Genomic DNA, 23,465 nt, shown 5'->3' with positions numbered 1-23,465 from the left:
TTCTGACAATAAATACATTATACTTAGTTAACACCTTCAGATCCTACATTCACACAGTACATACATTACTGTAATAGTTGCACTGCCACCTGGGAGCACCTTTTTATTATTCCATCATTAAATTTTGAAAGCCAATGTAGCTGGTCCAGTGATAACATGCAAGGCTGAGAAACCAGAGATTGCAAGTTTGAGCCCAACAAAAAATATTTAATTTCCCAAGATCCCTGGGTATTTGTGCTTTGCATTAGGCATGCTAACAACCTACGTAGCTTCTGCAATTGGAACATCTTATGTGTTATACACAGTAATACACTACCTTCCAACCATCTAATATTAATATTCTTCAAGACGAGTCATCTTTATGGGTAACTGGTAGCAAGGAGTTGCCCATGTGGATAACCTGTGGCAAAGAAACACTCGTATGGATTACCCGAAGTGAGGAGTCACCATACAGGTAACCAGCGGAAAGGAGTAACCAATGTGAAAAATGCGGTGGTTAGAAGTTGCCCATATGGATAACCAGTGGTGAGATACTTACAAATACCCTAAAATAATGCTGGTGTAACCAGCAAATACTGTCAGAATCATGCACTCAATATTTCATTTAAACTTTTTTTGAAGTGATTAAACTTCCACCTGTACCTTCATTTTAGCCTGCTGGCGGCAAATTATTCTGCCTTTGCGATCAGTGCAGACGAAGATCAGACTGCACATCCTTGCAGTCTGATCATGGTCTGCACTGTTCACTATTCAGTCAGTAAATTTTCAGTGAACACCCCTTTGAATAATAAATGGTATTGCCCAAATTGAATGATGGACTGGTCCATTTTAGAAATTTAACAGGATGAAAGTTAGAGGAACCAACATTGACTTGTCTATACTGCATGTTTAGAACAGTTCTAAAAGCAGACTTTTTCAATCTCAGTTCCATATCAACATATGACTTATCCACCCTCTCACTTATGTACAACCAATCCATTAACAGCCTAGCTTTCTTGATTTCTAAGAGATTCTGGCATCCAAAAGGTGAGTAACACTTACTTAAGATAGTAATATTTTACAAAAAATATTATGTGCTAGTAACATAAATGTCTTATAAAAATATCTTACTTGATATAGGCGTAGTAATGTCCACCGGCTGCACTTCCTGAATGGATCATTATAGAAAACAACTCGTACACATAGGGACCCTGAAATATTTATCAATCTTTATCTAATATATACAGGAATATGGTGCAATTTTCTTTCAAATACCCTTCAAACCCTTGAAAGTGGTCACCTCTAGGTATATAAGCAGTAACTTGTCTTAAGTGGTCATAATTGCTATTTCCCTTTTCTATCTTTCAGAGCAAATGAACCTCTACTAAGCAACCACCTGTCTTATAAGGCAACTCTGGTTTCATTCCTTTGGCTGACTGCTTAAGACAGGTTTGACTGTATATGTGAAAGGTAAAATACACCAAATATATTTCCAGACAAATACAGGTATCTGCAGACGCTAAATTAAAGATAGGACAAAACATGTCCAAATTATTTCTCTGCAACAAAAAACAGGGTACTGTCTATAAATAAAAATTCTTTACACAAAGAGGCATTTGTCACATCTGCTGCTGTAAGAGCCACATATTCAAAACTATATTTTTTGTCATACAGAGTTACCTACCTCAACATCTGAATGCTTAATCTCCTACACAGTGATCTCCCCTTAACGTGCAAACACCTCTGTCAACATAACACTTTTACCAGGATTTTGATAAATTGTTCTTTTTTTATCATTTGATGTTAGATTTTGGTTACTGGAATTGTTCTGAGTGCAATTCAATATGTAAATGCTTATGAGAGGGATAAAATGAAAAAAAAAAACTTGAAAATATGAAAAAAGATCATTGAATCACATGGAATTTGTGAAGTAGTGACTAATGTAGCACTAGGAGAGATATTCACTGCTGGGAGTTTGCTAAAATGTTGTACAGTTTTGTCATTTAAGAGTTACCTACCTTCACATTTGAATGCTGAGCATTTCTGTCATTTAGAGTATCATTGGAGAGATTAGAATCTTCATTAATAGATCCCGCTGAACTTGACACTTCCATCTCTATACCTTCATCAATGGCTGTAAACAAATAATTTTGTTTCTTTGTATTCACAACAACTTATTTCTCTTTGAAATTCCAATTCCTATAAATTTGCTGAAATTTAGTTAGTTAGTTAGTATAACTGTATTATGCAAAAGAATAACCCTCTATGACTGTTAGAATGATCTGTCTCGGAAAGTGTGTGATTTGAATGTACAAAACAAAGCTTATTTCACAGAACAAAACTAGAATGTGTCTGTAGGACACAGGGTGTGCCCCCCACTGGTACATTTGTCACAAATAAGGGGAAATAATTCAAATGTTTGCAGTCTTATAGCCTCAAAAAAAAATTATGAAAAGGATTCATTATTCTATACCATATACATTTTGAGCTATGAGCATGACAAACAAAGAATCCACTATTTTGGCTATTTCAAGGGCCATAACTCTGTAATAAACGCTAAAATTCTCAAGAAGAATGCCAAGTGTGCAAGGTCACATTATGATAAAGACTCAAGCAAGGTTTCATGAATTTACATTAAATACTTTCTGAGTGAGGCACATAATTAGGTGAAAATGTGCATTTTTTGACTATTTCAGGGGCCATAACTCTGGAAATAGGGGGCAGACCCAGATGAAAAATAGTAGGTGCGCAAGTTCATATCATGATAAAGACTCGTGCAAGGTTTCATCAATTTATATCAAATACTTTTTGAGCTAGGCGTGTCACAAGGTGAAAATGTGCATTTTTGACTATTTCAGGGGCCATAACTCTAGAAATAGGGCACGGACCAAGATTGAAAATAGGAGATGCGCAGGTTCATATCATAATTAAGACTCATGCAAGGTTTCAGGAATCTATATCAAATACTTTTTGAGCTAGGCGTGTCACAAGGTGAAAATGCGCATTTTTGACTATTTCAGGGGCCATAACTCTAAAAATAGGGGGCGAAGCCAGACGAATAATAGGAGGTGCTTAAGTTCATATCATGATAAAGACTCATGCAAGGTTTCATCAATTTATATTAAATACTTTTTGAGCTAGGCGTGTCACAAGGTGAAAATGTGCATTTTTGACTATTTCAGGGGCCATAACTCTAGAAATAGGAGGCGGACCCAGATGAAAAATAGGAGGTGCGTAAGTTCATATCATGATTAAGACTCATGCAAGGTTTCAAGAATCTATATCAAATACTTTTTGAGCTAGGCGTGTCACAAGGTGAAAATGTGCATTTTTGACTATTCCAGGGGCCATTACTCTAAAATTAGGGGGTGGAGCCAGACGAAAAATAGAAGGTGCACAAGTTCATATCATGATAAAGACTCATGCAAGGTTTCATCAATTTATATCAAATACTTTTTGAGCTAGGAGCGTCACGAACTTCGGACGGACGGAAGTACAGACGGACAAGAGCAAATCTATATGCCCCCACCACTGATGGGGGGGGGGGGGGCACAATTACTCTGTTTACACAGTCATACCCAAATAAGATACAAAAGCATGGAACTTTAAATTATATCCATAATGTATAAGCCACAAAGACACCACCCTGAACTAAGGTACCTGCAGCAAACAGATGTTTCTTCTAAAATACTTTAAATAATGCGCCAACGGTCATCTGTAGTCCTCCTTCACTATTTAAGTACAATATCACCACAGTGATTAAGGAACGACTAAAATAATTTTCAACATCTTCTTACTGCAATACAAACCGAGGATGTGCATTACACAGCAATCCATGAATATGTAAGTCTGTAATAAATTGAAATAACAAACCATCATCATTACATTGGTCTTTCTGCACACTATCTGTCTCTATTACATCAGGACTTTTCTCTTCTGTCGTACCTTCCTCTGTTAAATCCTCAGTTAAATAGTTCAGATTGAGCACCTCGGGAAATGTCATTCTAAAAGTAGATTGTACCAAAATATTAACATTTCTTTATTTGTCCTGTGTCCTGTCCAATATAGAAATTTGTTTATTTCAGTGTTGGACTGTAATATCTTTTATCTCAGTGAAAATAAGATGTAATATTTGTATGTGTGAAGAGGACATGACAGAAAATATAAAACCTGATGTTCATGAGTTTCGATCTTTAATACATGTAAAACTAACAAATTCTCTTTTTAATTAATGTTTTTGTAATGACTTTAACCAAATTATACCCATTTAACCAAGCAATGTAACATGCACTGGGCAACATCAACTAGAGCTGTCTGATGACAGCGCGCTCGACTATTCGAAGAATTGATTGAAGAATGGGGTCAAAATATTTCCACAAATATTCAGACAAAAGAAACTACAGCTATCACTAAAGGTGATGAATGTACCCCCCACATGCACTGACACAGTACATTGCAATTTGACGCACACAAGATTGCATAATTATGTGGACTGTATGTATATAGACTGTATGTATACAGTAGAGTAACAAAAAACAAAGTCCCATAACTATGCAGAATATCTATCTAAAAGAATGTAACATGCACCATGCACAACTAGGGTTGGTACTGATCACTTGTGTGAAGTTTCATTAAATTGTGTGCAAGGGATTGGTAGATTAGGCACGCACAAGATTGCATATGCAGACTGTATGTACATAGTATGTTAACAAGAAACAAAGTCCCATAACTCTGCAATTTTTGTCACTGAAAGAACCTAACATGCCCCATGCACAACTACTGTTGTTACTGATCACTTGTGTGAAGTTTCATTAAATTGTGTCAAGGGGATGAGGAGAGATGGTGCGCACAAGATTGTGTCTATGTATATAGTATAGTAACAAAAAAAAACAAAGTCCCATAACTCTGCAAATTTTTTTTCTGAAAGAACCTAACATGCCCCATGCACAACTACTGTTGTTACTGATCACTTGTGTGAAGTTTCATTAAATTGTGTCAAGGGGATGAGGAGAGATGGTGCGCACAAGATTGTGTCTATGTATATAGTATAGTAACAAAAAAACAAAGTCCCTTAACTCTGCAAATTTTTTTTCTAAAAGAACCTAACGTGTGAAGTTTCATTAAATTGTGTCAAGGGGATGAGGAGAGATGGTGCGCAAAAGATTGTGTCTATGTATATAGTATAGTAACAAAAAAACAAAGTCCCATTACTCTGCAAATTTTTTTTCTAAAAGAACCTAACATGCCCCATGCACAACTACTGTTGTTACTGATCACTTGTGTGAAGTTTCATTAAATTCTGTCAAGGGGATAAGGAGAGATGGTGCGCACAAGATTGCGTCTACGGACAGACAGACAGACAACCTGAAACCAGTATACCCCCCCTTACAACTTTGTTGTCGGGGGGTACAATAAATAGATTAGACAAACAATGTTCCTGTATTACTTTGATTTCGATAAGTCTTTCACTAAATGGCAATATATGAGCCAATTTCAAAGTCCAAAAATGGCCATAATTCAGTCAAAATGGTTATGTACTCTTGCCTACAGATGGAAATCATAATGATAAACAAGTCTTCGAAGTTTAAAAGCCATATGTCAAATAGTTTTGACAAAACATGGACTTGTATGAAAACAGAACCAATTTCAAAGTCCAAAAAGGACCATTATTCAGCCAAAATAGATGACAGAGTTATGTTCTCTTTCCTACAGATAGAGACTATTATACTAAACAAGTGTTAAAAGTTTCAAAGCCATATGTCAAACACTTTACAAAAAATATGAACTGGTACGAAAAACTTAACCAAGATTTCTAAGTCAAAAGGGGCCATAATTCAGCCAAAATCCTTGATGGAGTTATGTACTCTTGCCTATAACTGGACATGGTGATGGTAAACAGGTGTTGAAAGTTTCAAAGCTTTATCTCAAAAGACTCTGTCAAAATATGAACTGGTACGAAATATTAACCCAGATTTCTAAGTCGAAAGGGGCCATAATTCAGCCAAAATCCCTGATGGAGTTATGTACTCTTGCCTATAACTGGCCATGGTGATGGTAAACAAGCGTTGAAAGTTTCAAAGCTTTATCTTTAAAGACTTTTTCAAAATATGAACTGGTACGAAAAACTTAACCATGATTTCTAAGTCAAAAGGGGCCATAATTCAGCCAAAATCACTGATGGAGTTATGTGCTCTTGCCTATAACTGGCCATGATGATGGTAAACAAGTGTTGAAAGTTTCAAAGCTTTATCTCAAAAGACTTTGTCAAAATGTGGACTGGTACGAAAAACTTAACCAAAGTGTGACGCCGACGCCGTGGTGAGTAGGATAGCTCTACTTATTCTTTGAATAGTCGAGCTAAAAATCAAAGTTATTATTCAATGTTGGAAAGAAGGTATAGAGTTTTAAATATTTATAAACAATTTTTCTATTCAACTGTAGTTCTATACCAGTGAAAATCATATGAAAATAACAATTAAATTAAATATAATCCACCATTTTATTTCAAAGGCCCTAAGACACTCACCAGAGTAACACACAAAAACAATGTATACATATTTTACCAAGTGATTTCATGGAGACAAATATTCTGACCAATTTTCATTAAGACTGGACCAAACAAGAGGACCATGATGGTCCTGAATCGCTCACCTCTTCCCACATGACCCAGTTTTGAGTATGACGTCGTTTTTTCTATTATATGACATAGTGACCTAGTTTTTCAGCTCATGTGACCCAGTTTTGAACTTGACCTAGATATTATCAAGATAAAAATTCTGACCAATTTTCATGAAGATCCATTGAAAAATATGGTCTCTAGAGAGGCCACAAGGTTTTTCTATTATTTGACCTATTGACCTAGTTTTCGAAGGTACGTGACCCTGTTTTGAACTTTATCTAGATATCATCAAGGTGAACATTCTCACTAATTTTCATGAAGATCTCATGAAAAATATGGCCTCAAGAGAGGTCACAAAGTTTTACTATTTTTATACCTACTGGCCTAGTTTTTGACCGCACGTGACCCAGTTTCGAAACTGACCTAGATATCATCAAGGTGAACATTCAGATCAATTTTCATGAAGATCCATTGAAAAATATGGCCTCTAGAGAGGTCAAAAGATTTTAATAATTTTAGACCTACTGACCTAGTTTTTGACCGCAGTTGACCCAGTTTCAAACTTGACCTAGATATCATCAAGATGAACATTCAGACCAACTTTCATACAGATCCCATGAAAAATATGGCCTCTAGAGAGGTCACAACGTTTTTTCATTATTTGACCTACTGACCTACTTTTTGAGGGCACGTGACCCACTTTCGAACTTGACCTAGATATCATCAAGATGAACACTCTGACGAATTTTTATGGAGATCCATTCACAAGTATGGCCTCTAGAGAGGTCACAAGGTTTTTCTATTTTTAGACCTACTGACCTAGTTTTTGATGGCACGTGACCCAGTTTCGAACTTGACCTAGATATCATCAAGGTGAACATTCTGACCAATTTTCATGAAGATCTTGTGAAATATATGGCCTCTAGAGAGGTCACAAGGTTTTTCTATTTTGGCCCTTCAGGGGCAGTAACTCCAGAACCCATGATGGAATCTAGCCGGTTTTCGAATGGAACTGAGATGTTATTGTGACTTAACTTGTGTGTAAGTGTGGTTAAAATCAAATATAAAATGTCACTTCTACCGTGTTCACAAGGAAAAAATTAACAAATTTTGGCTCTTTCAGGGGTCAATCAGGGGCCGTAACTCCGGAACCTATATTTGGATCGGACAGATTCATCATGGAATCCAAGATTTATTGTTGTTGAAGATATTTTGCAAGTTTGTATCAAATCAAACCATAAATGAAGTCTCTATATGGCTGCAAAAGCCAAAATAGCAAATTTTGACCCTTTAAGGGGCCATAACTCTGGAACTCATAATGGAATCTGGCCAGTTTTCGATAGGAGATATTATGCCAATACAAGTTGTGTGCAAGTTTGATTAAAGTTGATTGCAAAATGTGGTCTCTATCATGTTCACAAGCCAAAAATAGCAAATTTTGGCCCTTTAAGGAGCCATAACTCTGGAACCCATGACAGGATCAGGCCTGTTTTCGAAAGGAACCGAGATATTATGCCAATACAAGTTGTGTGCAAGTTTAATTAAAGTTCATTGCAAAATGTGGTCTCTGTCGTGTTCACAGGCCAAAAATAGCAAATTTTGGCCCTTTAAGGGATCATAACTTTGGAACCCATGATGAGATCTGGCCAGTTTTCAAACGGAACCATGATATTATGCCAATACAAGTTGTGTGCAAGTTTTGCATTTTCTTTCCATCTTACAAACAATTCTAGAGTAACAAAGCAACAGGTTGTGCTTAAACACTAATTGAGCCGCACCATGAGAAAACCAACATAGTGCATTTGCGACCAGCATGGATCCAGATCAGCCTGCGCATTCCCGCAGTCTGGTCAGGATCCATGCTGTTCGCTTTCAAAGCCTATTGCAATTAGAGAAACCGTTAGTAAACAGCATGGATCCCAACCAGACTGCGCAGATGCGCAGGCTGGTCTTGATCCATGCTGGTTGCAAATGCAGTATGTTGGTTTTCTCATGGTGTGGCTCAAATATTCTCCAGTAAATTGCCTACATTAGGGTCACTCTTCCTTTGGGCTAGTTCAAAATGTCTTACAAATTTTTGTTGAGGTAACTATATGGACTTGTCCCTTTTGAAAGTTGCAGAGCTGAAACCTTTTTCTATTTATTTTTAATTTTAAACAGTGACTTTGACCCAGACCCTTACCTTATTCTTATTATGAGCTATTTAGATGCCAAGTTTCATTTCAATATCTCAAACCACACTTAAATTATTTAATAGAAATGAAAATATTGATGCCGCCATACATCTACCCACTCCTCCGCTTAACCACATCACTAACCTAATAAGCAAATTTTCTACTTCAAAAAACATGATTAATAATAGTGGTCTGTAAAAGTTACGGAATTTTTGCATTTTGTAAAAGTCTGAGGTCAAAGGTTAGTTTGTGGGGAAAGACGTGTTTTGAAGTTCGCTCTCAATTTTGGAAAAATAAACGCTTTAAGAACAGAATTTGAATTAATTTTCTAACTATCTTAAACGAAAAATGGATATACTATACGGTGTTATGTGAAAAAAGGATTTATAAGTGGCTGGAGTGTCTTTAGAGGTTATAGACAAATATACATTTCTGACGTGGTAAAAACCGGTTTTGGCGTGTGGTCAACTATACAGCGGAGGTCAGCGGAGGTGAACTATACAGCGGTTTTGGGTAAATAGGCAACTTGAGCATATACAGTATATACAGTAAATTTGTTTCAATTTGAGCTGAATAGTAAGAATTCAGAAATGTCGAGAAGAGAGAGCGCTAGAGAAAAAATGCAAAGCAAGGACTCAAAAGATGACAATTATGACCAAAAAGTTCAAAGACGGTTAAAGAGAAAAAAAGAAAGATAAACCAGACAAACAAACAAAAATTGATACTTTGCTTCACATATAAATAGAGAGGACAAAGAACTGACAATATCAGAGTTAGTTACACATCATTGGTGCGTTAGACATCAAATTTGGAAATCTAGCTTCTAAAGAGTACATTGACAATGTCTTAAAAAACTAGTAACAGAAGAATGTGTTAACTCGAAGCTGAATGACTTAAAGGGGGAATTACAGAAGGAAATGAAGGAAGAGTTGGATATAGTTCATGAAAAATTGAGGTCCACAAGGGAGAAATTAAAAGCATATGATTCAGAAATCACAGTCCTTAAAAACCATCAAAGTGATATGGAAATAAAATTGGAAAAGGTTATGGAAGAAAATGTTAGACTGAAAGACAGGAACAAAGATCTCAAAACCATGATTATGGATAAAGACGCTCAAATTAAATACCAAGAACAGCAAATTAACGATTTAGATCAATATAGCAGGAGAAACAATATAAGAATCTATGGGATCGACGACAGAAACAAACATGAATCATCAGAGGATACGGGGAAAGCTGTTATTAAGACGCTGTTGGACCATCTGAGCATAGACGTGCAAACGAGAGATATAGACCTTGCTCATAGAATGGGCACCTTCAGTTTTGAGGGAAACTGCCCAATAATTTGCAAGTTTGTTTCGCGCGAGCTAAAATCAAAGATTCTTCGGCAAAGGAAAAAGTTAAAGGGAAAGGCAGTGGTAATTCGTGAAGACTTATCCACCAAAAATGCTAAACTTTTAGAAAAAGTGTCAAATAAGGTTGAAGTCAAGAACGTATGGTCTGATGAAGGGAAAATAATAGCGTTACTGTGTAATGGGAAAAAAATCTGGGTCGACCTCAACACGGACTTATCAAAACCCCTGGTATCGCCAAGAGAAATGGAACTGTTACAACGTGAATTAGCAAAACAACATTAATTGCCAAAACGCAAAACCAGACTCTTTTTATTGATCCTTTATGCTGATATGTAATTACTGCGCTTTTTCAAACAATTAATGTCTCTTGAATTTAAGTTAATAATTCAACAAGTATTTGAAAACATGTATATAAGGTGTTGACAGCGGCTAAGAAAACACGTGTTTATGTTTATTTATATATGCAAATCTGATTTGTTTTCAGGTCATGCCCGATATCGCAATGCTCATTGGCTGTACGTATCTGAGTGGAGCATGACGTATTTTTGATTGTTAAACGATTTAAGCGATTTTTTGTTCGGTTGTAAGCGGCTTTTAATTAGAAACCCGGAAGCAACAACAGTTTACTGTAATTCTTTTTTTATTTTGACTTATTTTAAAGCTGTGTGGTTAGAAAACATCTTGCTAGTACAAATGATAGTATATGTAGTCTTTTATACGAGTTATAGAGCGTATATACTTTGTAACGGCTGTGACAAGACTCAATTATTTAAATGAGTTCTTACACCCAAGTTATCTGGTTTTCGGGTAACACTATGTTTATGTTTTTTAAATACATGCAATACACATGCAGTTGCACTAATTTTAAAGATACCTAACCTTAGTTTAAAATTCGAAGACAAAGGACATGAAGGTTTCTACATTCTTAAAACCTCTAAACAGCTCATGGCCACGACGGTGTGCTTGATACATTTATTAGTTTTAGTTGTTCTTTTTCTTGAATAGATTTATTTTTTCTTTTCTCTGTTCTCCTCCCCACCCCCCTTTTTTTATTGTAAATAATGGTGTATGGTAAAATTTTAAGAGATGCATTGTTTACATGGGAATGCCTAGGAGTGGTTGTGTCTCCAGTGCTGCATGGGATTGCCATAATTTTTTTTTTAGTCCCATAGTAACTTTAAAATGATGACTGAAAAATTAAAAATAGCCTCCATGAATGTGCAAGGTCTAGGTGACAAGTCAAAACGTTAAGATGTCCTTAACTTTATTAAAAGTAAAAACTTTAATATATACTGTTTACAGGATACTCATTTTACTGATAAAGAAATTAAATTTATAAGGAGTCAATGGGGATATGAGTGTAACTTTAGTAATTTTAACAGCCAATCAAGAGGAGTAGCCATCCTTTTAAATAATAATTTTGAGTATAAATTTAAAAATATCGAAAAGGATGATCAAGGGAACTTAATAATTTTACAAGCTAGCATACAAAATAAAGACCTTACAATATTTTGCATATATGGACCAAATAGGGACAACCCACAATTTTATCGTAACATAAAAGATAAGCTTTTAAAACAAGAAAACGCCTGCATTCTTGTGGGCGACTTGAATTTAGTTTTAAATCCAGAAATGGATTACTACAATTATGTAAGTATAAATAATCCAAATGCTAGAGAAGTTGTACAACAAATAATTTTAGAAGCAGACTTAGTTGACTGTTGGGCCGTGAAAAAACATATTGAAGACAAAAGATACATTTGGGTTTGGGAAAAAAACCCTTTTTAAACAGGCCAGATTTATTTTTTTTTTAATTTCTATTTCCCCTTGGGTTCCCAAGACATAGAAATTCATAAATTTAAATTCCCCGGTTATAGGAAAGATCATTCGTTGATTACCTTAACCATAGAAATGGGTTTAAAATTCCAAAAGTAAGCCCATAGGGAAATTTAAAAATTTCTTTGCTAAAAGAAAAGATATGAAAAATCAAATTAAAAAAATTGATTAAGGGGGTTTAAAAAATTCCCAATATGCCTCAGAAAATAAAAGAAAAAAAATTTTTACCACGGGGAAAAATTAAAAATTAAAGTTATACTTTTAGATAAAAGTGACAACTTTTTTTTCAAAACATTGTTGATGGAGTTTTGGGGGAAAAAAATTGCATATGCTATTATAAAAAAAAACGGGGGAATTTAAAACAGAGGGGAAAGAGCTTTTTTAAAAGTTTTTGAAAAATTAAAATTTTAAAAGATAACATAGATATAATTTTATTGGAAGTTAAAAACAAGGATTTAAAGAAAAAATAAAAAAACAAAAATTTGAAGGAAAAACTTATTCGATAAAGAGTTTAAGTGGGTATTTAAAGGAAAAAAAACCTTTCCCCAATTTTTATTTTTTTTTTTTTAAACTTGGGAAAAAAAAAAAAAATTTTTTACCTCAAAAATGATGAATAAATTATATTTTTCCACGGGGGAAACAATTAAAAAATCAGAATGAAAAAATAAATAAAAACAAAAAAAACCATAATAAGACTTTATACTCACACGAAAAAAGCGTGAATTTAAATTTAAACCCCCTTTTAGTAAATTAACAATGTATATAAAACTTAAAACAGAAAAAGAGAAATTAAACATGGAAGGGGAAATTACCAAAATTTAAAAATGCTTGCTAGTTTAAAGAAAATTTCTAAATTTTTCCTTGCCCGGTAGTAAACGGGTTTTTTTTTAGCATTTTTACAAAAACTTTTGGTTAAAATTTGGGGGTTTTTTTTTAGTACGTTCCGTTAATCAAGCCCTTTTAAAGAAAGGGGGGTTGTCAGTTACACAAAAGGGGAAAGGGGTGATTACTTGTTTTCCCAAAGGTGAAAAGAAAATTTGTTTTTTAAAAATTGGCCCCCCAATTCACTTTTAAAAGTTTCTTACAAAAAAGCTTCTCGGGGTTAAATCGTGTTACCCCAAATTTTTTCAGCGAAGGGCCCAAAACAAAGGTCATTCATGTATAAAAAATTTTTAAAAAAATTCACTTCGGGGAAACTTTATCAAAAAGGATAAATTTTTTTTATTTAAAAATATTAAATATGTGTTATTGTTTAAAGGGCACCTTTCTGATGGGTTTTAAAATACCCTCGGGTTGCGTCAAGGGGACCCTTTGTCTCCTTATATCTTTTTAATATGCGCGAAATTCGTCGATAAATTATCAAAAAAGAACAAGAAAATTTGGTTTGGTTTTTAAAAGTAAAAGATACAGAAAATTTTTTGTTTCTCAGTATGCAGATGATACAACATTTTCTTTTTTAAAAAAATACAATGAAAAATTTTTAAAAATTTTTTGCAAATATTTCTGGGCTAAATATAAAACATTGATAAAACAAAGGCAGTTTGGTTGGATCTATGAAAAAAAAGTAATACTACTTTATGTCCAGATTTAGGTACAAGTGGGAAAAATAAAAATTTTAAAATTTTTAGGGGTGACCTTTACACAAATTTTAAAGGGAAAATTTTAGAAATAAACTTTTGCCCCCCAAAAATTTAAGAAAAATTTAAAAAAAAAAAATGACGCAATGGACAAAAAGAATTATTCTCCCAAATTGGGGAAAAAAAGTAAAGGGGTAAAAAACTTGGCTTTCAAAAAATCAATATTTAGCCCGTAAATCCCACCAAAATTTCCCAACTTTAAAAAAACCCTTAAACAAATACAAAAAAATTTTTTAAAAAAGTTTTTATGGAAAGGCGCCCCCAGACCAAAAAAATTTTAAAAGAAAAATTAAACACAAGATTTTAGTTAAGGTGGTTTAAGAAAGATTGATGTGGAAAAGTTTATGAATTCATTGAAAATAACATGGTAAGAAGATTTAAAAGAAGAACACAAAATATTTTACATTGGTTAAAGAGATGTGTCCAATGATATCTTATTTTACAATTTATGGTAGTGATTATATAAAACAGAGGCTAACCACAGCAGACATCTTTTTTGGGAAGATGTGTTTAGTAGTTTTATTCTCCTTTCAAATAAAAAGGATCCTGAAAATGGGAGAATTTCTCTCCATGCCTATATGTTACAACAATAGTTTTAAAAAATAGGGGGGACCAGTTTCTGTTACCGACTTTATGTTAATGCAGGAATACTATTTGTAAATAACCTTATGAATAAGAATGGTAACTTCTACACATATGAGAATTTGTTAGACATGTATGATATTCAAACCAATTTCCTACAATATCAGAATATACTACATTCATTGAGAGCTGAGCTGGACAGATTGCATTTTACACACCTAGCAGTTAAAGATACTAACCCAATCCAGCCACTATTATTAAGGCTAATAAATAGTAGTGAAAAGGGTTGTCGTAAAATATATGACACAATATTAAACAAGAGGGTCATGATGACCCTGGATCGCTCACCAGAGTAATATAAGCTACATGTTTCAAATGTCAAACTGATTATTTTTAGAAACTTTTTGGAAGATTTTCCAATGTACAATCAAGTAACCCCTGGGGCGGGGCCAATTTTACCTTGGGGGTCATAATTTGAACAAAGTTTGTAGAAGTCTTCTAGGCAATGTTACATATCAAATATCTAAGATCTAGGCCTTCTGGTTTATTTTTAGCAAATTTATGAAGATTTCCTATGTACAATCAAGTAACCCTGGGCCTGTGTCAATTTGACCTTGGGGGTCAAGATTTGAACAATTTTGTAGAGGTCCCTAGGCAATGCTACATGTCAATATCTAAGATCTAGGCCTTCTGGTTTATTTTTAGAAAATTTTTGAAGATTTTCCTATGTAAAATCAAGTGACCCCCTGGGGCAGAGACAATTTGAACCTGGGGGTCATGATTGGAACAAAGTTGGTAGAAGTCTACTAGGCAATGCTACATGTCAAATATCTAAGATCTAGGCCTTCTGGTTTATTTTTAGCAAATTTATGAAGATTTCCCTATGTACAATCAAGTAACCCCTGGGGCGGGGTCAATTTTGACCCCAGGGGTCATGATTTGAACACATTTTGTAGAGGTCCACTAGGCAATGTTACATGTCAAATATCTAAGCTCTAGGCCTTCTGGTTTATTTTTAGAAAATTTTAAAGATTTTTCTATGTACAATCAAGGTCACAAGGTTTTCTCATTATTTGACCTACTGACCTAGTTATTGATGGCAAGTGACCCAGTTTCAAACTTGACCTAGATATCATCAAGGTGAACATTCTGACCAATTTTCATGAAGATCCATTCAAAAGTATGGCCTCTAGAGAGGTCACAAGGTTTTTCTATTTTTAGACCTAATGACCTAGTTTTTGACGCAGCTGACCCAGTTTCGAAACTGATCTAGATATCATCAAGATGAACATTCAGACCAACTTTCATACAGATCCCATGAAAAATATGGCCTCTAGAGAGGTCACAAGGTTTTTCTATTTTTAGACCTACTGACCTAGTTTTTGACCGCACGTAACCCAGTTTCGAACCTGACCTAGATATCATCAAGGTGAACATTCTGACCAATTTTCATGAAGATCTTGTCAAAAATATGGCCTCTAGAGAGGTCGCAAGGTTTTTCTATTTTTAGACCTAATGACCTACTTTTTAACTACAGTTGACCCAGTTTCGAACTTGGCCTAGATATCATCAAGATGAACATTCAGACCAACCTTCATACAGTTCCCATGAAAAATATGGCCTCTAGAGAGGTCACAAGGTTTTTTTATTATTTGACCTACTGACCTAGTTACTGATGGCACGTGACCCAGTTTCGTACTTGACCTAGATATCATCAAGGTGAACATTCTGACCAACTTTCATGAAGATCCATTCAAAAGTATGACCTCTAGAGAGGTCACAAGGTTTTTCTATTTTTAGACCTAATGACCTAGTTTTTGACCGCAGCTGACCCAGTTTTGAACTTGACCTAGATATCATCAAGATGAACATTCAGACCAACTTTCATACAGATCCCATGAAAAATATGGCCTCTAGAGAGGTCACAAGGTTTTTCTATTTTTAGACCTACTGACCTAGTTTTTGACCGCACGTAACCCAGTTTCGAACTTGACCTAGATATCATCAAGATGAACATTCTGACCAATTTTCATGAAGATCTTTTGAAAAATATGGCCTCTAGAGAGTTCACAAGGTTTTTCTATTTTTAGACCTACTGACCTAGTTTTTGACCGCACGTGACCCAGTTTCGAACTTGACCTAGATATCATCAAGGTGAACATTCTGACCAACTTTCATAAAGATCCCATGAAAAATGTGACCTCTAGAGATGTCACAAGCAAAAGTTTACGGACGGACGGAAGGACGACGGACGCTGCGCGATCACAAAAGCTCACCTTGTCACTTTGTGACAGGTGAGCTAAAAATGAAACAGCACCAACTTCCAAAAGTAAATGGATTGCAGATCTGAACTAGAATAATAATTTTGACTGGAAAAATACTTAAAAACTGCCATTTAAAATAACTAAGGATTCAAAACTCCAGTGGTTTCAATTTTAGAATCAACCATAGAATTCTGGGGACAAACTATTTATTAAAACAAGAGGTCCAAGATGGCCCTAGGTCGCTCACCTAAGAAACACACCATAACAGTGTAAAACATGTTTGACCTAGTGATTTCATGGAAACAAATATTCTGACCAATTTTCATTAAGATTGGACCAAAAAATTGGTCTCTTGCGATAAAACAAGCATTTTCTTAGATATGGCCTAGTTTTTGACCCTAGATGACCCATGTTTAAACTCGACCTAGATTTTATCAAGGCAATCATTCTGACCAAAATTCATGAAGATCAATTGAAAAATACAGCCTCTATCACATACACAACTTTTGTCTTTGATTTGACCAAGTGACCTTGTTTTTAATCTCAGATGACCCATATTCAAATTCGACCTAGATTTCATTAAGGCAATCATCCTGGCCAAATTTCATAAAAATCAATTGAAAAAAACAGTCTCTATCGCATACACAAGATTTTTCTTTAATTTGACTAGTGACTAGTTTTGATCTCAGATACCCATATTCAAACTCGACCTAGATTTCATCAAGGCAATCACTCTGACCAAATTTCTGAAGATCAATTGAAAACTACATCCTCTATTGCATACACAATGTTTTTCTTCAATTTGACCTAGTGACCTAGTTTCTCACCCCAGATGACCCATTTTCGAAATCGGCCTAGATTTCATCAAGGTAATCATTCTGACCAAAATTCATGAAGATCAATTGAAAAATACCGCCTCTATCGCATACACAACGTTTTTCTCTGATTTGACCTAGTGACCTAGTTTTTGACCCGAGATGACCCATTTTCGAACTCGGCCTAGATTTCATCAAGGCAATCATTCTGACAATATTCATGAAGATCAATTGAAAAATACAGCCTCTATCGCATACACAAGGTTTTTTCTTTGATTTGACCTAGTGACCTAGTTTTTTAACCCGAGATGACCCATTTCGAACTCGGCCTAGATTTCATCAAGGTTATCATTCTGACCAATATTCATGAAGAATAATTGAAAAATACAGCCTCTATCGCATACACAAGGTTTTTCTTTGATTTGACCTAGTGACCTAGTTTTTGACCCGAGATGACCCATTTTCGACATCGGCCTAGATTTCATCAAGGCAATCATTCTGACCAATATTCATGAAGATCAGTTGAAAAATACAGCCTCTATCGCATACACAAGGTTTTTTCCTAATTGACCTAGTGACCTAGTTTTTGACCCGAGATGACCCATTTTTCGAATATCGGCCTAGATTTAATCAAAGTAATCATTCTGACCAAAACTTCATGAAGATCAATTGAAAAATACCGCCTCTATCGCATACACAACGTTTTTCTCTGATTTGACCTAGTGACCTAGTTTTTTGACTGAGATGACCCCTTTTCGAACTTGGCCTAGATTTCATCAAGGCAATCATTCTGACCAATATTCATGAAGATCAGTTGAAAAATACAGCTCTATCGCATACACAAGGTTTTTCTTTGATTTGACCTAGTGACCTAGTTTTTAACCCGAGATGACCCATTTTCGAACTCAGCCTAGATTTAATCAAGGTTATCATTCTGACCATTATTCATGAAGAATAATTGAAAAGTACAGCCTCTATCGCATACACAAGGTTTTTCTTTGATTTGACCTAGTGACCTAGTTTTTGACCCGAGATGACCCATTTTCGAACTCGGCCTAGATTTCATCAAGGTTATCATTCTGACCAATATTCATGAAGATTAATTGAAAAATACAACCTCTATCGCATACACAAGCTAAATGTTGACAGACGCCGGACGACAGACGACGGACATAGAGCGATCAGAAAAACTCACCTGAGCATTGCTCAGGTGAGCTAAAAAAATGGGACTTAAACCAGATGATTTATGTTCGTTCTGTAAACAACAGCCAGAAACTCTAGCTCATTTATTTTGGGACTGTAACACAACACAATTTTTGGCAAAGTGTCAAAATTGGATAAGAAGAAAATATAAGATTATAGAATCAGACTGGTCAAAAACAAATGTCATGTTAGGAAATAGAATAATCCAAAACTGCCTTAAATAAAATAATAATGACAGCTAAATATAAAATTTATCAAAGTAAAATGAATTTTTCTGACCCAAATATTCATGTTTTTATAAAACAGATTACACTGTTTTTTAACAGGGAAAAAAGTTCAAGCAAAGCAAATCAATTGTCAATGACTAAATTTAATAAAATATGGGGCGGTCATGCAGTATTTTTTGGAGAAGACAACTAACATAAAAGGCATATTATTAATAACCTTGTTTTTAAAATAAATCCTACTATTATACCCATTTCCCCTTTTGTAATGTTGGTCTTTGAAACATAACCAAAGACTACCTTTGTACCTCTATATATTATAACTTAACATACATTTAGATAATAGTGACTTATTACTATACTTGCAAAAAAACCACATATACAATTTACTTAGAACTTGGAAGGAGCCTGAATATATTAGTTTTGTTTTCTTATGATATAAAGTATCAGTGCAAGGGAGAGAAACCCTTTAAATACATTATTGAAAATGCCTATAAGTTAACTCCCTTGTTTGTATGATGTGATCTTGTGTCTCATTTTCAACTTTCCAAATTGTGCAGTCTTGCCGTTTCGAATTTCATGCAAGACACACAATTATTTACCTATCCTGAAATTAAGATTAAAATTCCTAAGACTATCCTATATCTATATTCAGAGAAGTATCGGACAGAAGTATGCAAATGGATTTGTAAAATGGATATAAATGCAAGATATCCTCCTAATTATTCTTAGCTTGTTCATTTATTTACTGTTTTTGTTAAAGTCACAAAAAAGGTTTGGTTTATTCCAACCTTTTTATATTGAATAGTACGATCGAAATTTCTTGCACACAAGTATATACAGTGCTATATATATTTTTCTTATTTATGTAAATTTACAGGTATTCTCTAATTAAAAAGAAAAATGTTAAGGGGCTTGTCCCGTTGATAAAAGGCTGGAAAGCTTGTTTGTATATTGTAAGTGTGGTTGAATAATAAAATGATAAAAAAAAAAAAAGTCTGAATCAATCTGAGATGTCCAGGTATGCCATGGAAAAATATACATCCACCTATCCACCAGTACTTTGAGGATAAATTTTAATGTTTCAGCAAACAAAGCCCAGGTGGACAATAGAAAGAGTTAAGAAATGAGTTAAGGTATAACATACTTATCATTTAACTTGATCCTATGCATTGTAGCATAGTCGAAATCAAACCTCTTCATCTGTAGTGTCAGCAAGTAAGGAAACGATAAAAATTTCAAGCCCTGAAATACAAGTTTATGTAACTGTAAAATATTCTTTCAATGGGCTGACAACACAAAGATAATGTCTTCCTGTTTATTTATTTTGCTATAAAAAAAATTATTTGAGGAAAAATACATGCTCCTGAACAACTGTAAAATCATTTATATTTGTGGGAGACTAATTTCTGTAAATTTTGCGGTGTGGCACGTCAATCCACAAAATTATTCTCAACAAACAACGTTCCTGTAATTTCATTTATTCACATCACTATGGAATCTTCATTTTCATCAAAACCATGAAATTTCATGCCAACAAAGTTAGATTATTTCATAGTACAATGTAAAAAAAAATATCAATAGAACACTGACAATGGAAGAGCTGAAAATGAATACTCTTAAAGACAAATCACAACAGAGACAGAGTATAAAGTATTGTCATACATAACTCTCTATCAAACCAACATGGCAGAACTATTTTACTGCGGGATGCAATGCAGGAAGAGCTAGCACAGAATACAGAGATATTAACCTACCTTGTGAGCATCACATTTTTTGTTACATTTTTCACAGAAATACTGATCTCGCCCTTCTAAAGTCTCTGGCTGAACAAAGGCTTCCAGTGCTTCAGTCTGGAATATTTTAGTACATGCATTTTAATTGTACTTTTTGTTTGTTTGTTTATTTTGGGTTTAACGCCATTTTTCAACAGTATTTCAGTCATGTAACGGCGGGCAGTTAACCTAACAATCTTCCTGGATTCTGTACCAGTACAAACCTGTTCTCTACAAGTAACTGCCAACTTCCCCACATGAATCAGAGGTGGAGGACTAATGATTTCAGACACAATGTCGTTTATCAAATAGTACCAGAGAACATACGCCCCGCCCGAGGATCGAACTTGCGACCCCGCGATCCGTAAACCAACACTCTACCTAGTCAGCTAAGTGGGCGGGCTGCATTCTAATTGTAAAACCTATTTAAACTTATCTAAAATCAAAGAACTATAAGAAAGTTTCTTAAAAGTTTCTAAATGCCAAGCCTGTTGAAATTCAAATCTATGAATAAAAGTTGGCTAATTTCTGCAACCATATACAACTGAAGGTTTGAAAAATTCATCTTTATTACATCTACATGTATCTGTATAACAAATTCCCTTACATAAAATTCCTTCTTCAAGACAAAGAGCAGTCCAATTCCCGACTTTAGAGAATATTTTACACCAGCTTGTAATTAAAACTGTAAGGTTATAGTGTGTAACACATTTTCTTTCAGGCAAGGTAGTTAAATTTTGCTGATAGTATTTACATATAGCTTCAATAAATAAGCCAAGTCAATATTTCTTTAGGAACATATTTTGGAATATTGGCTTCCATCCACCCCTATAGCCAGCCTTTTCTAAAACTGATAATTGACCAAAAGTTACAACATATTTCCTAAGTACTTACAACACTTTTATAGGCAGTGGTAGATCCAAAAGGTCGTATGACTAGAGGTATATCAAGGTATGTGTCTATCCTCGCACTTTCATTTCCACACTGAAATACATGTACATTATGTTACTGTCAATAAATATCTTAAAGCTATTTATGAATTTAGTTACTAATGTTCATTAAATATTTACCATGGTACTAAACTGTTGTAATATTGTTTTCTTGCATCAGCTGATTAAAATTTCATATAATGTATCTTGAAACAAAAGGCAAATCTAACTTTAAATGATCATATAGAAAAAAACTTTGTCAAAAAGGTTATATGTAAAATTCTAAATTCAGAGATTGAAGCTCAATGAACACATAAAATTCATATACACACAAAAACTGCCATTCTGGTAAATACCACAAAGTTTTACACCCATTTAATACATTAATTTCACAGAATCCAAACAGAGCAGATCAGTTTGTATCTTAAAATGTATGATGAACTTTTTCCATCTTTACCTCTAAACATTTGACATAATCTTTCATTTTTCCCTGGTACAGTTGATTTACAAGGTTTTCTTGATCTGTTCCACGCCATGTTACTTCCAGGGCATCAAACATAACCCGACACAACTCCTGAACATCATGCTGCTGCCACACTAAAACATGCAAAACAATTCAATAATAAATCAGTTCCAATTTCCTAATCATAACATATAATAATATTGAAACATTTTGCTCTCCCTATAGATTTCTTTTTGTTGGGAATATTGTTTTTAGTCATATGACACCTAAATCACATCGATTTTCAGAAAGCTTTCTCAAAATTAAAAAATTCTGCAACCTATGCAATGTTTCAAACCTACAGCATTGGTGGCAAGTGATACAGAGACATTGACCATAACTACTCAGCCCTTCAGGCTCCTGTGACACAGATATGTTATCAGCATAGAACTGAAAATGCAGACTGCTTCCTGTTTATTTAAGTAGTTAATCTTCTATTGTTTTTCCTGTATTTTCAAGAACATCAACAATTTCCTGTCAACTTTGAGGAAAGACCACAGGTGCTTCATCTGAGCCTTATTTCAGGCATGGGCAAGCACCTTGAAAGAACAACTGGCCATCTGCAAGCCAGATAGGTGGCTTCTTCATATTAATGATTTGATCAAAATTAGTCCTGAACATGTCTTGAAAACAAAGTAGTGAGCACTGATTAAGACTGGCATTTTTGGCTATGGCAGCCACCCCTAGAGTCACAAGGCATTTCATCCAGCAACTGGAAAGAAGCCTTGGCACATGCTGAATTACACAACTGTGTCTAAAAGAGGTTGATATATGTAAGGTACTTTTATTTAACTAAATTATCATCTTTGAATGAACAGATTTTCTAAGGCTGAAAGACATCAAGATAAAACTATTGTTTAATTTTAGCACAGCATACATTACCTTCTGAACTGTCCCAGCCAAAACTTTTAGTAAGATCTGTTGTCTCAACTGCTCTTTTCGTACTTGTCTGATAAAAAGAAAATGTTACTGAAAGTATTTTCTTTGCATAATTATGTACTAACTGATAAAGCAAAGATACCATACAATGCAAACCCATATGAAACCGCGCCATGAGAAAACCAACATAGTGGCTTTGCGACCAGCATGGATCCAGCAGCTGCACATCGCGCAGCGCAGGACTGCTATTCGCTTCAAAGCGCATGAGAAATTGCGCAGTAGGATCTGCGTGCGTGGATCCAGCTGGTCGACATCGTCGCAAAGCCACTATGTTGGTTTTCTCATGGCGCGGCTCAATTATAGAATATTAATAAACTACATTTTTTACCATCCAATCATTGTCATTCTGCACCTTTACTGTGATGACTGCAACAATGTGGTAAAAGTCTTTCAATGTTAATTCAAGAACAAACTTTACCTGCTTTGCTTTCGGTTACTTTAGCCTGAATAGACTACAAATCCATACAGAAGAACAGACATAAAAGTACCTTTCCACACTTCAAAATTTCAGTATTTTTGCATCATGTTTTTCATGAAAATCAATGCTTGTTGACAGTCAAGAAATAATATCCATTAACTTCCCTTGCATCTGTGTGCTTGTTACAAAAAATGCCTACCCTAGTTGCTTGGGA

General features: G+C 34.7%; 1 protein-coding gene across 2 annotated transcripts in view; it reads right to left on the bottom strand.

The window, feature by feature from the left end:
- The window catches only part of LOC123553107 (ubiquitin carboxyl-terminal hydrolase 47-like), a 72,930-nt gene that overhangs the window by 31,426 nt on the left and 18,039 nt on the right, over positions 1–23,465 (bottom strand). Inside the window, exons 6-13 of one of the 2 annotated variants that reach the window (XM_053542027.1) lie at positions 22,777–22,843; positions 21,850–21,989; positions 21,358–21,447; positions 20,446–20,541; positions 19,836–19,933; positions 3,853–3,983; positions 1,998–2,113; positions 1,111–1,190 (exon numbers count right to left, since the gene is read on the bottom strand). In XM_053542027.1, coding sequence (XP_053398002.1) covers positions 1,111–1,190; positions 1,998–2,113; positions 3,853–3,983; positions 19,836–19,933; positions 20,446–20,541; positions 21,358–21,447; positions 21,850–21,989; positions 22,777–22,843 — 818 coding nt within the window. The remainder of the gene's footprint in view (positions 1–1,110; positions 1,191–1,997; positions 2,114–3,852; positions 3,984–19,835; positions 19,934–20,445; positions 20,542–21,357; positions 21,448–21,849; positions 21,990–22,776; positions 22,844–23,465) is intronic. The other variant, XM_053542028.1, reaches the window with a different exon arrangement.

This window comes from Mercenaria mercenaria, chromosome 4 (assembly GCF_021730395.1).
Source record: "Mercenaria mercenaria strain notata chromosome 4, MADL_Memer_1, whole genome shotgun sequence".
NCBI classification, from domain to species: domain Eukaryota; kingdom Metazoa; phylum Mollusca; class Bivalvia; order Venerida; family Veneridae; genus Mercenaria; species Mercenaria mercenaria.
The sequence above is the reverse complement of the archived record's forward strand: the minus strand, read 5'-3'. Positions and strand labels throughout refer to the sequence as shown.